Source organism: Pleurodeles waltl, chromosome 5, assembly GCF_031143425.1.
Source record: "Pleurodeles waltl isolate 20211129_DDA chromosome 5, aPleWal1.hap1.20221129, whole genome shotgun sequence".
NCBI classification, from domain to species: domain Eukaryota; kingdom Metazoa; phylum Chordata; class Amphibia; order Caudata; family Salamandridae; genus Pleurodeles; species Pleurodeles waltl.
Genome location: NC_090444.1, coordinates 446,598,893 through 446,612,443, shown reverse-complemented (window position 1 = coordinate 446,612,443; position 13,551 = coordinate 446,598,893). Strand labels below are relative to the sequence as shown.

Below are 13,551 nucleotides of genomic sequence, written 5' to 3'. Positions count from 1 at the left end.
TCCATCCAGTCTTTTACCCACATGAGATTAATAAAATGTGTACCACAGTTGGGTACAGTCAAACATCTGTTAAACAGCACTGATACAGCTCTTGTGATGAACATGTGTTTTATATACAAACAAGTTATGTCAGTGGGAGGTTGAGCAGTATGCCTTGACCGCGAAGTCAACAATATAGAGAGCAATAAATTGGAAGGCTGAGAAAAATAATCAGAGGTCTAAACTTCAACAAGATCTCAGGCATTTTGTTGCAGCCTTTAAAAGGGAAGCTGCGAGGACTTATCTCGGATCCTGGAGCCAAAAGCCTCCAACTAATGCTTCCTTGCTTCACAGAGATATAAGACAGCTCTGGTGGCTACCTGCCAGATTCTCAGTCCAAACACATTACCAGGAATTTTGCAAGTGAGCTGTTCAGGACACAATTTCTTTGATTATTCTAGTACAGGAACAGTAGTGGAGGACTCTCATAATGGTACCAATAAAGAAAGATCAAAGGTCAGGGCAAATTAAGCCTAAGAAAAGGCACACGTTGCATACAATTATTAAGCAGGCGAATCATGGTACAAATTTGCAAACAAGAATGAGTGGTGCCAAAATAAATGCCAAATACCATTTGTGTTTACTGGGGATCTTTAACGTATGCACATGTGGCTGGTACATGCATAATAAATTACCTTTTAGATTATTATATTATTCTCAATTCCTGCTTCCAAATACAAAGGCTAAACCGCTGGTGTTTCGAATTAAAATCTGCATGACCAAACCTACTGCTAGTCCTAGGTTTCTACGGTTAACAACTCCTAAAGGACTGTGGTATGGGAGCAGAGGACCAGGCAATCAGCAGAAGGCTAACAGTCATCGAAAAGAAGTTTCACATAGTACATGCTTTCTAAAATGAAGATAGATGAAGTCAATAGACTAAACATCAAAACAATTTGAGTTACTATTCGGGTTGCCTAAAGAAAACAGCATACAGAAACATCAACCTTGTCTACCTTCTGAGTTACATGTGCTCTCCTCACTCAGGAGTTTTAACTTGTGAAAAAAGACATTTCTTGCTGTTATGACCATCTCAGATGTGGCTAGACACAGAATAAACAATGGAGAGAAACACAAAGGAAGCAAAGATCCTGATTTAGTCACAGTGAAATAAGTGTGCCCATTGTTTTTCACTTTACTTCTGATAAAGGAACAGTCAGCAAACTGATGCCCTAAGTATTGCACATTGTTTAAGTAAAGTGAGATCACCTTCATGTAACCAAAGATTAATATTAGGCTCAGGTGTGGACAGGGGTGTTGTGAGTGAAACGGGTTAGCAGTAAAAGAAGGATGAATTAACAAGGAACTTTTCCTGTGAAGATTGCAACTATCGTTTCAGTAACTATCGTAATGTTAAGAGCCTAGGCATTCTCTGCTATCAGTCAAGGGTTTCTGGGTTATCTACATCAGCCTGCAGATTAAGGTTTGAGACAGGTAGGATTCCTCCACGCCTCAGGTTATCTAACAGTTTTACCTTGATGTCCATTTGCAGCATGTTCTCTTCCAGACATCTCGTCTGCTTCAGCACCTTTCATTGAGGAATTCAGGTTATGAAACTCCAGTTTCAGAGAGCTAAATATCACTTCACTTTTCACTTGTGATTTTTCAACTCTCACGCTACTTTTTCCAACAGACCCAGCAGTATTTTTAGTACACATACCTCTGTTGCAATGTTATCCTAGAATACAGCATGTTTAGACTAACAGTGCTTGGCCACCAGTTGTAAAATCAGCCTTCTCCATCATGGATTGTGATGAGTTTTCACACTGATCCAGCCGATACATTATCTCTGAGGGCTTTCGTTTTCTTGTCTGCTCTAGACCTGCCAAGATGGCTGCTACTAAGAAAGCAGCAGGCTGCAAATGCTATCCTGATGAGGGATGAAGGCAAAAGACGTTTTTTCCATCATCTCAAGCCATCTAGAGACCTGGACCTTAGAGACCAGCAGCATCAGACAGGAGCTGTATATTAGAACTGCCATTGCCTGTCTTGCACCTAGCGTTTCTTTCCAGTGAATCTTTCATTGATCACAGACATGTCACCTACTGCGTCTCGGGCGCTTGCCCAACAAATACATTCTCCTATATGCCCTGGACCATTCCTTTTGAGCTGGCATCAAAGTGCCAGTGCTGCCAGCCCCTCATCCTCGCCTATCTACAAATCAGGGTTGGCTGAGCGTTGGTGCCATCTTGCCATCTCGAGATCGCAGCTCCAGAGCCATTGGTTAGCTGAGGGGGAATTGTGTGTTGGTATGAGGGCCAGGGGTTCTCTTCGCTCCACCGAACCCAGTGCTACATACAGTAATCTCCACTGCTTCTTCAGATTCTGATCCTGGGGTCTACAGCCTCTACAGCTGCCATGGCTCAGAAGAATACAGCCACCACTGGGAGCTTTCAATTGTGAGGCCATCTTGGAGCCACATTAGCTCCACCTCCTTCACTACTTTCCTTTATCAATTAACCACCTCTCTCCCCACTACAGGGTCTTAATATGCTGTGAAATAAATTAATACATACACCCTGGGGAGTTAGTTATCAACTAATTTCCTAACAAGCAGAGCAAGCAATGTAAAATCAGTCTTAAATGTAAAAGTAACATGGAATCTATACCTAGCAAGTACAAAAAAACATTTTACTAAGCGGTAAAGGAAGAGGAAAAACATAATAGTTATGAAACTATAAAGAAGCACAGAATATTAGAAATAAATTAACAACTTTAAAACGTCTCGTCTGACCAGATGATGAATGCAGAAATGACAATGAACACAAACACGCACTGAGTCAAGCTGGCACTAGACCACATAACATGCCATTCAAAATCTACTAAATCATTTCACTTACAATAACATGTTGAATACTTTGCAACAATGGGTAAGACAATGTGTGGAGAGAAAACCTACCTTGAGCATACAAAGTAAGAACTGCCTGAATAGCAACATAGACACCAGAAAATTGGTATGTTTCAAACATTACCTGAAATAGAAATGAGAGTTAGGTATCAAAGAGAAGAAAATAAGAAAACAAAGTAAAGTCTTGAAATTATTCTGTAAAAAAAGGTTTCCCATTATCAAAATACATGTGTATACCAGCATGAAAATATGACAGGTGAAGATACAGCTAATGTGTTACTGGTAAATATATGTAAAAAGTCCAATTTATTATAAAATATGCTCGACCTCTAAAGTTCACAGGACAATCATTTACATTTGAGCAATTTTAGATGTAATTTATCCAAAGGGGAGGGGTTTGGAATACTGAAACCCACTGCCATGGGCACACTATATTTCTGATAAAGAACAGGAACTAGACTAGAATGGGCAAGTGGGTCAGGTGTTGCCCACCTGTCTGTAGGCTCGGTCAATGCTTATTTTGTTGTCAAGGTTTTTGCAAAACTTTATTATTGTGGAAGCTGCTGGGATCTCAAAACATTTTTATTTTTTAAAAAGCAGAAATATTTTTGGTCTCCAAAATCATACATTGCCGCACACAAAGGGCCTTTGTGTGTGGATGTGCTCCTTGAGAAAGAGCATAATGCTGGAACTCGCAATGACGTTAGCCTATGGTTGTGGGCTAACCCTATTGTTCCATACTGTATGCCGCAGTGGGCGGAGCAGTGAATGACAATAATAAACCAATGAATGACGAGGGCTGGTTAAAAACCCATATATGTATATTATAAAAAACAATTTTAGTAAAATCAACAGGGCTTAGCTAACAACAATAAAAAGGAAAGCAAAGAGAACTACTAACATTATTTGTGCTTAGTTTTCCACTGGGTGTAGAGTTACATGTGATGGAACTGCAAACAATCTCAATAATGTGAATTCGAAAGCAATTCTATGGACGTGATCAGATGTTAGCTTATAGAAAAGTGAGGTTTTAGGTCTTAATGCCACTGAAGATATATCACAATTTGCTGTTCTTCTGTTCCATCTTCGATCCAACATGCAGCAATAACATTTAATGCATAATAACTTTGATCCTCTTAAAGAGAGAAGTTGTTGGGTATGTGCAGATGTGGGGAAGACTACATTTGAATATCACAGATAACAAGAAACGTAAAGCTGAAATGACGGCAGATGGTGTACAATGAACACTACATAGCGTACTTGCTAGAGAGAAATACCGCAAGAAATGTGCTGTGGCAGTCTTTCCTTTTTCTGAATGAGTGATGGGATAACAAAGATGGAAAAGGGAAACATGCCTCACTGTTCACAAAAAAGTTTTAAGTAACACATAGGGGCAATAATTACCTCTACGTCCTAAAGCCTATCATCCTGACAAATCAAAATGTACTCCCCTTTTCAACACTTGTTTTGGAACATTGTGATAGTCACAAAATTAATCAGAATCAAGACTGCAACTAGAAATAACAATCCATCTTTGAAGGTCTTTTAACCGTAACATAAGCTTTTTATAATAAATATGTCAGGCCATAATGCCCTTGTCGTAACTTTTCCTAGTAACTAATCAGACTTATGGCATCTGACAAATGGCACCATCATCAATTAGGCCTATTGTAATGACACACACAAAAAAAAAGAAAAAAAAAAAAAAGTATACATTTCCAATAAAAGCTCTCCTTCTTAGTGGAAGCAAACATCTTCTGCCCTATCAAACGCTGTAGTTAGATGAATCAGTATCTAAGTGGAGCCAAAACCCCTCTCCAGTAGTGATTCTTGAAACTCTTTTGCTGTTGTTCACACATTGTCAAGAAAAAGCTTTGATGACTAGCCAGACTTCAAACCTAGCTATCATTCTCTTAAAATGGCTTAGGAGAAGAACTTTAACCCCTTGGGTGCCCTGGAAGAGCTGGTCCTGCACCCAGCCCACGGGGGGAGCGCTAGCGCTTCCCCCCCTTGGGCCTCCCACCCCACTCCCATGGGCAGAGATGAAAGGGTAGTCGCTTCCCCTTCAACCCTCGCCCCTCCCCTAGTCGTCTGATGATGTTAGCGCGCAATCGTGCTCAGACCTTATCAGAGGCCACCCCCCCATTGCGCTGGAAGCTTAGCTTCCGGAGTGATCGGAAGAGTAATGCAAAGCATTGACTAGAGCGTGGCCAGGTGGTGCAGCGCGGCCCTCTGGCAACATCACAATGCCCTGACAGTGACACAGTGGAAGCATACAAAGGTGCGGTCAAAGGATGTAGATTACTTAAACAAGCCATTGGTATAATTGTGCTGAAATTACACACATAAATATAACTGTGAATAAATATACATTTGTTAAACATGCTTAAAGAGTATGTGTATAATTTATTATTATGAAATAGTAACAATACATATTTCTTAAAGAACTATGCATATCTAGAATATACACATATTATAAATATTTATCAACACAGGTATATGCAGTCCATTGCTGTTTGAATATGGTGGTTGTGAAGGAAAGAGCCAACTCTTGAGTAGTCTTCTGAAGACAAGATAGTTATCCGTGGATCTTATATTTGGGGGTAATGAATTCCATAGTTTGGCTGCTTGAACGGAGAAGGATGTGCCATCTATTGTCTTTTTCTACTATGGTGGTGTTCTAAGGCGGGGTGCCAATCTTGAATGGAGGTTTCTTTGTTGAATGAATTTGGTTATTTTGTTTCTGATAAAAAGCGGTCCTGTTCCATGTATAGCTTTGTGGGTGATAGAAAGCAGCTTAAAGGTGGATCTTCTGGCAACGGGTAACCAGTGAGTGCTGTTAAGGCAGGGGCGATGTCGGCTTGTGGCTTTACATGTAGTACTAGCCTGGCAGCTGAGGTCTGAATACGTTGTAGTTTTTTCATAATAGATAAAGATGATCCATGGTAGAGGCCATTGGCATAATCCAGTTTGGATAGTACAAGAGAGTCAGTAGCCTGCACATCTTGTGCAGAAATCCGGGGTGGGGAAGATGCATCGCAGAGTCTTCAAGGTGATGAAGCTTGATTGTGCTAATGTGTCCACTTAAGCACTCATTGTTAACTTGGAGACCATGGTAATTTCAAGGTTTTTAACTTCCTTGGATACTTGAGGAGGTGGTCAGAGATCGTCAGGCCAAGCGCACAGTGGGTCCTAATTCTTCCAGTCGCCACATGAGAGTATATCCGTTTTGGAAGCATTTAGTTTGAAACGACGCCAATTCATCCACTGATCAACGGCTCTGAGGCAACTGAGCATTTGTGAGTTTTCACGGTCTTTCGGGCATCCCAATTGAAGTAGTATTTACGTGCCATCTGCATAGTTGTAGCATGCGAGTTGAAAATCCATTGATCAATTCTGGTAATGACATCATGTAGATGTTGAAAAGCATAGGAGAGATAATTGACCCTTGGGGGGCCCCTGCTTTTGTGAGGTTGGGTTTGGACAAGAAGGGGAAAGAATAGATATTAGTTCTGTTTTGAAGTTAGGATGTAATCCAGTCGAGAGCAGCCCCTTCTATGCCGGCTTCGTGGAGTCTTTCAATTAGAGTGCCATGGTCAACAGTATCAAAGGCAGCCGAGAGGTCCAAGAGAAGTAGTGCAGCAACTTCAATGTGATCAACTGTTTTCATCCCAGATTGCTATGAGTGCTGATTCTGTGCCTCTTGCTGGGCGGAATCCAGTTTGGTTGTCTGAAAGTATGGACTTGTCTTCAAACAATTGTGACATCTAGGCAAATGCTGCTCTTTCTATCAGTTTGCCCAGGAATGGTCCATTTGTGATTGGTCTGTAGTTGTTGGGGTCCTGTGGGTCTACGTTTGTTTTCTTTAATAACAGACATATGTATGCCTTTTTCAGATCTTCAGGAAAAGTTCCTGTACTTAAAGAGTTATTGATGATTCTTCTTACAGGTGTGGCAACAGAAGTATATAAAATAATGCTCCTGACGATGTGTGGTGGACAAGGGTCACAAGGGCAACCAGAAGGCCTGCTTGCTTTGACCAAATACATAAATTCACCTTGTGATATTTGTCTGAAGGAGTGTAGCGGCTGGGTTGGTTTATTCTTTGAGGGGATTTTAGGAAAGGGGTTGGTGCTGATGGTTTTCGTCTGTTTTAAATAGGAGCATAATGTGTCTGCCTTGGTTGAGTAATGAGTTGCCACAGTTTGTTTGGGAAATTTTGAGTAGTGGGATGACTTCATTCCATGCATTTAGATTTTTGAAATTCAGTGAGAATTTTATAAAATTCTTTGGTTGCAGATTTAGCATTTTGAATTCTGTCTGAGTAGTACCTTTTTTTTTTTTTAGCTTTTTTGATTGATGATTTGTATATTTTGTTAAGCTTGTGTAGCTGAAGTTTGTCTTGAATGTAGTTTGTTTTGAGCCAGGTCTGTTGCAACCTTCTGATTTGTTGCTTTATCTTTTTAAGTTCTGTGTTTCTCCAAGGTGCTGGTTTTCTTTTGTCCTATTTAATTTTCCTGAGTGGTATTAGGACATCAAAAGCTTCCTGCAGCCACTTAAAGTTTTGGAACAGAATTAATTGTATCTTGATTTATGTTGGTTGTTAGTTGTGTTTCAAACTTTACTTTGCTCCTTGGTCAGTAGAAGCAGGTATTTAAGTTGCTATGGGGTGTGTTGATTTGTGGTGTTTTATGTCGGAAAGTTATCAAATGATGGCCTGACCATTTGATTGATGTGATGCTATTTATGGTTTCTAGTTCAGGCTTTGCAAAAAAAAATATGACATCCAGGATGTGTCCAGCGATGTGTGTGGAATTGTGTACCAACTGACGTAGGTTCAATGTGACTAGGCCAGTGGTGATAGCTTTTGGATGGGGCATACTGGGTTTGTCAAACCAAATGCTTAGGTCCCCATGAATGCATAGGTTGGAGTATAACGTTAGAAGGTTTAAGACTGTATCTAGAAAAGTGTCTGGGAATGTTGAGTTGTTAGGTGGGGGTCTATAAAGGAGGAGGAAGTTGGAGTAGGGTTGTATCTGGTGAGGAGGGCCTTGCAACCTTGTATGGAAATGTTGTCTGTTTTACTGAGATTTATTGCTTGTTTGAATATAATAGTTAGTTCAACTCCTCTCTTGCCTATATGGTTTTGTATGATGGTTTGGTAGCCCGGAGAAATGGCTCCATGCAACACTGGGACCTTGTCATCTCCCAACCATGATTCAGTTATGAATAGTAAGTCAGGTTGTGTGTCCATGAGCAGGTCGTAGATGTGGTACTTGTTTTTTTAAAGTGATCAAGCATTTATGAGCAGGCAGTTTGGAAAATGTTGGTTGTGGCGGTGTTGTTTTGGAGAAGGGTGAGCAGTATATTTTGAGCTTGTAGCAGGTGTTTTGTTAGTTGTGCTAACTGTGGGAGGGTCACATTAGTCCTGTTTTCAATATAGTGAGTCTCTCTTCCAGCAGGCTTAGGAGGCATTTTGTTGGGTCTGTGTGTGTTGGTGGTGGACTTGGGGGCTGAGAGAGAGACATGAAGAGTGTACTTTTTTTTGTAGAGTAGCCTTATTATGTAAGAGGCAAGGGGATGCGAAGTTGTTAAGAGTGGCATGTTGTTTACTTTGTTTTCGTCTGTTTACTGTGGAAGAAGTATGGGTTAGGGGTGGCGGAGGACCACTTGGATTATAAGGTAAGGCTCTAAATTGTGAAATGGATGAGAGGCAGGTGAATGAATGTTGCTGTGTTGGGGTAGATGTTTGTTAAGAGTAAGAATGTAGGGGTAAAGATTGGTCAGGATTTATATTTTGAGTAGTCATGAAGGTGGGAGTGGGTGTGAATGAAAGTATTGTGAAAATTTGTGTTATTTTGATGTGCTGATGTATGTGGTTTGTTATGTTTTTGTGGAATAATAGGAGAAGATATTGATGTAATGGTTTTCTGTGAAGGATTTGCATGTGAGTTAGTGCTGGTGAGTGGTATTAGAATATTACAGGGGTGTTGTGTTTTGGAGAAGAGTATGAGGTGTGCAAGAGGGGGTGGATGTGGATCAGAGGTGTTTGTTAGTTTTGATCACTGGGAGAGGCAATATGTGTGGTGGAGTGGAGTGTAAGGATTGCTTGGTTGTGTTTAATTGGTGATGAGAGGGGGAGGGTGTTTGTAGACGGTGTACCAGAAGGCTGGGTTTAGGTATTGTCATGATAAAAGGGGTCTGGCAGGAGCAAACAGGATAGTGCTGTTGTTTTGTATGAACAGGGAGTGTGTATCTGGATGGCTGAAAGTAATGTATAATGTGGTTTTGTGTTGTGTGGGTGATGACAGGTTGTGTTGGCGCAAATGGATAGAGTAGTGTTTGCTGTGAGAATGAAGGTGTTTTACTTTGCTCCATGGTAGGCGTGGTGGATATGTGTATAGGTGTGGTATGTGGGGTTTTGTGTTGGTTGTTGACCAATCTGTATGAGGTCAGTTTGTGATGCAAGAGTTGGATGTTGATAGAAATGGGGTCTTTGGTTTGCAGTCAGATTACCCCCTGTCCAAGCAAGGACCCCCACTCTAGTCAGGGTAAAAGAGAATCACCGTCAGCTAACCCCTGCTTACCCCCTTGGTAGCTTGGCACGAGCAGTAGACTTAACTTCAGAGTGCTAGGTGTAAATTATTTGTACCAACACACACAGTAACTTAATGAAAACACTACAAAATGACAACACAGGTTTAGAAAAATAGGAAATATTTATCTAAACAAAACAAGACCAAAACGTCAGAAATCCACAATACACAAGTCAAGTTATCAATTAAAAAGCAAAAAGAGTCTTCATGTAGTTTTAAACACACATTAATGATGTTAGCGTGAACATGTAGCTTGGGTGCGTAAAAATAACCCTGCACGGGCAAATGTGTGCGTCAAAAAGGGCTTGTGATGTGTTGATTTCACTCACGAGCTAGACCTTTATCGTTCTCCTTTCGTCGGGTCGGGCGCATTGTTTCTTCTCTCCGCAGGAGAGCGATACGTTGATCCGGTCAGCACTTTCGGGTCCGTGCAGACCTTGCATTGTTTTTACACACCCAGCGGTACTTTTGTCGAAAATCCAGCTGCACGATGATCCGAAAACCACGCAGCGTGGGTTGCGATCTCACCAGACTCCATCAGCGATGCTGAACACTGTTTCTCCAGCTCCGTGCATCGATCTTCCGGCCGCGTTGCAGGCGAGCGTTGATTTTCAGCCGCGAAGCCGGCGGCATGTCGATTTTTCAGCCACAAATCGGAGTTGCCTCGATCTTTTCCCCGCACAGCATTCTGTGCGTGGATTTCTTCTTCTTAGGCTGCCAGCTTCTCCTTTCAGGGTCCCAGGAACTGGATGGGCACCACAGGGCAGAGTAGGAGTCTCTCCAGGGACTCCAGGTGCTGGCAGAGAGAAGTCTTTGCTGTCCCTGAGACGTCAAACAACAGGAGGCAAGCTCTAAATCAAGCCCTTGGAGATCTTCACAAGATGGAAGGCACACAAAGTCCAGTCTTTGCCCTCTTACTCTGGTAAAAGCAACAACTGCAGGATAGCTCCACAAAGCACAGTCACAGGCAGGGCAGCTCTTCTTCCTCAGCTCTTCTCCAGGCAGAGGTTCCTCTTGGTTTCCAGAAGTGTTCTCAGTCTTGGTTTCCAGAAGCGTTCTCAAGTCTGTGGTTTTGGGTGTCTTTCTTATACCCAAGTTCTCCTTTATGTAGGCCTACTTCAAAGCAAAGTCTCTCTTGATTGTGAAATACTCCCTTGCCCAGGCCAGGCCCCAGACACTCTCGGGGGGGTTGGAAACTGCATTGTGTGAGGGCAGGCAAGCCCATTCAGGTGTGAGTGACCACTCTTCCCCTCCCTCCAAGCGCAGATGGCTCATCAGGAAATGCAGACTACACCCCAGCTCCCTTTGTGTCACTGTCTAGTGAGAGGTGCAACCAGCCAAACTGTCAAACCCAGACAGGGGAATCAACAAACAGGCAGAGTCACAGAAATGGTATAAGCAAGAAAATGCTCACTTTCTAAAAGTGCATTTTCAAACACACAATCTTAAAATCAACTTTACTAAAAGATGTAATTTTAAATTGTGAGCTCAGAGATCCCAAACTCCACATGTCTGTCCGCTCCCAAAGGGAATATACACTTTAATCATATTTAAAGGTAGCCCCCATGTTAACCTATGAGAGGGACATGCCTTGCAACAGTGAAAAACAAATTTAGCAATATTTTACTGTCAGGACATATAAAACACATTACTATATGCCCTACCTTAACCATACACTGCACCCTGCCCTTGGGGCTACCTAGTGCCTACCTTAGGGGTGCCTTACATGTAAGGAAAGGGAAGGTTTAGGCCTGGCAAGTGGATAAACTTGCCAAGTTGAATTTACAGTTAAAGCTGCACACACAGACACTGCAGTGGCAGGTGTGAGACATGATTACAGAGTGGGTGGCACAACCAGTGGTGCAGGCCCACTAGTAGCATTTGGTTTACAGGTCCTTGGCACCTCTAGTGCACTGTACTAGGCACTTACTAGTAAATCAAATATGCCAATCATGGATGAACCAACTACATACACATTTTGTAAAGGAGCACTTGCACTTTACCACTGATAAGCAGTGGTAAAGTGCCCAAAGTAATAAAAACAGCAAAAACAGAGTCCAGAATATCAACAACCTGGGAAACAGAGGCAAAAAGTTAAGGGTGACCACGCCAAGGATGAAAAGCCTAACAGATGTATTTGCTGATAATGTGTTTGCATGTTGATGGATGTGTAGGGAGTAAGGTCCTTTCGGGTAAATAGAAAATTGGGCAGCATTTCTGGCACTAGGCCTGACCCGAACAGGCCCAAACAGGCAAATGCCCTTGTCCTCTCTGCCCTTGGCTGAGGTGCCCTGAGCCGTCGGCTTAAATAGCCCTATTGGCCAATAGAAACTTAGTCCTAATCCTAACCAATCAGATTTGTAACCCTAAACCCCACAACCAATGGGAGACCCAGCCCTATTCACCAATCATACCCCTAGTCCTCACAACCAATCACAACGCTAACCCTAAAATCACGAACCAACAGAACTCCCAACCCTACTACCAATCAAAACCCCATCCCTAAAAACATGAACCAATAGGAATCTCAACCCTAGTACCAATCACAACCCGATCCCAGGGCTTGAAGAATCATAAAAACTGCAGGCCGAGTAACTTAAATAATCTACTCGACCTAACTGTAATGTACTTGATCTGTAAGCGGGTCTCAAATTGTGTGATCTTAGGCAAATAGTTTACAGTCACCTTTTTCTTAATTCTCACATGATAGCACCTTCAAATATGTGAGCTCAGCATTTCTGCAGTACAACAAAACCTCTTTTGTTTGATTAAGTAGACTAAAGTTTGCTGCATGCATCACAAGAATCTAGCCCACATACCCATGAGGTCTAGCCCACATAACCTACGACATCTTTAAGTGTACTAACAACATTGCCATAAGGGCAGGAGTGTTTCTCAGTTTGTTTAAACACTCAACTTTAATAAATATATTAGTGAACCATGATGTGGTGACATATTGTCATCTACACATAGTAACTTTGCAAGAAGTGTCCAAAAACCTCTCCACTAACTTGCAGCTTTACTGATAAAACTATTTAGTGTATTAACAATCTGTGAAAATTGGGTTTCAGAAAAAATATCCTTTGCACATCAACATGTAAAGTATTTTGATTTGTTTTCATCTTACAAAAATATTTTTTCATCACACAGAAATATAAACAAAGGGCTTTCACAACTACTAAAGAACAAGTTACTTACCTTCGGTAACACTTTTTCTGGTGGATACACTAGCTACCTATGGATTCCTCACCTTATGAATTCGTCCTTGCGTCAGCATCCGACAGAAAGTCTTCTTCCTAGCTGTCCACGTCGACGAGGACGTCATAATGGCACAGCTCCACGTGACTCCGTCTGACGTCAACGTGCCAATAAGAGGTCCTCGTCGGCGTACGGACGTCAGTTTCACCTAATTTTTTACGTGCCTTTGAGGCGAACAGGAGACAACCAACCCATCAAAAACCGTCAAGAAAGATATATATATATATACACACACACACACACAATAACAGTGTCCATTGAACCCATATATTTACATAGATACCTTAAAATACATATATACAAATAAACATATTTCCAACCACTGCAAGATAACTGTGAAATTAGGCAGGCAACGGGGAGGCGAGAGGGACCGTGAGGAATCCACAGGTAGCTAGTGTATCCACCAGAAAAAGCGTTACCGAAGGTAAGTAACTTGTTCTTCTGATGGATACAACTACCTGTGGATTCCTCACCTTATGATTAGAGTCCCAAAGCAGTACCGCACTCGGTGGTGGGTGCCCGCCTGATAACACCAAGAAATCTTGCAATACCGAACGAGCAAAATGACCGTCCCTCCTCACTTCAGAGTCCAAACAATAATGTTTTACGAAGGTATGGAGGGACGCCCAAGTTGCCGCTTTGCATATATCTACTAGCGGAACTCCTCTCGCTAGTGCCGAGGAAGCAGACTTAGCCCTAGTCGAATGGGCCCTGATACCTTCAGGAGGGACTTTCTTCGCCAGAGAGTAACAAATCTTAATACACAAGATGACCCACCTGGAGAGTGTTAGTTTCTGGACCGCTCTGCCC

The 13,551-nt window shown here is 42.0% G+C and overlaps 1 protein-coding gene across 2 annotated transcripts in view; it reads right to left on the bottom strand.

Annotated features, from left to right (window-relative positions):
* The window catches only part of ACTR2 (actin related protein 2), a 167,446-nt gene that overhangs the window by 84,298 nt on the left and 69,597 nt on the right, over window positions 1–13,551 (bottom strand). For both annotated transcript variants that reach the window (XM_069234264.1, XM_069234265.1), the window contains exon 4: window positions 2,939–3,011. In XM_069234264.1, coding sequence (XP_069090365.1) covers window positions 2,939–3,011 — 73 coding nt within the window. The remainder of the gene's footprint in view (window positions 1–2,938; window positions 3,012–13,551) is intronic.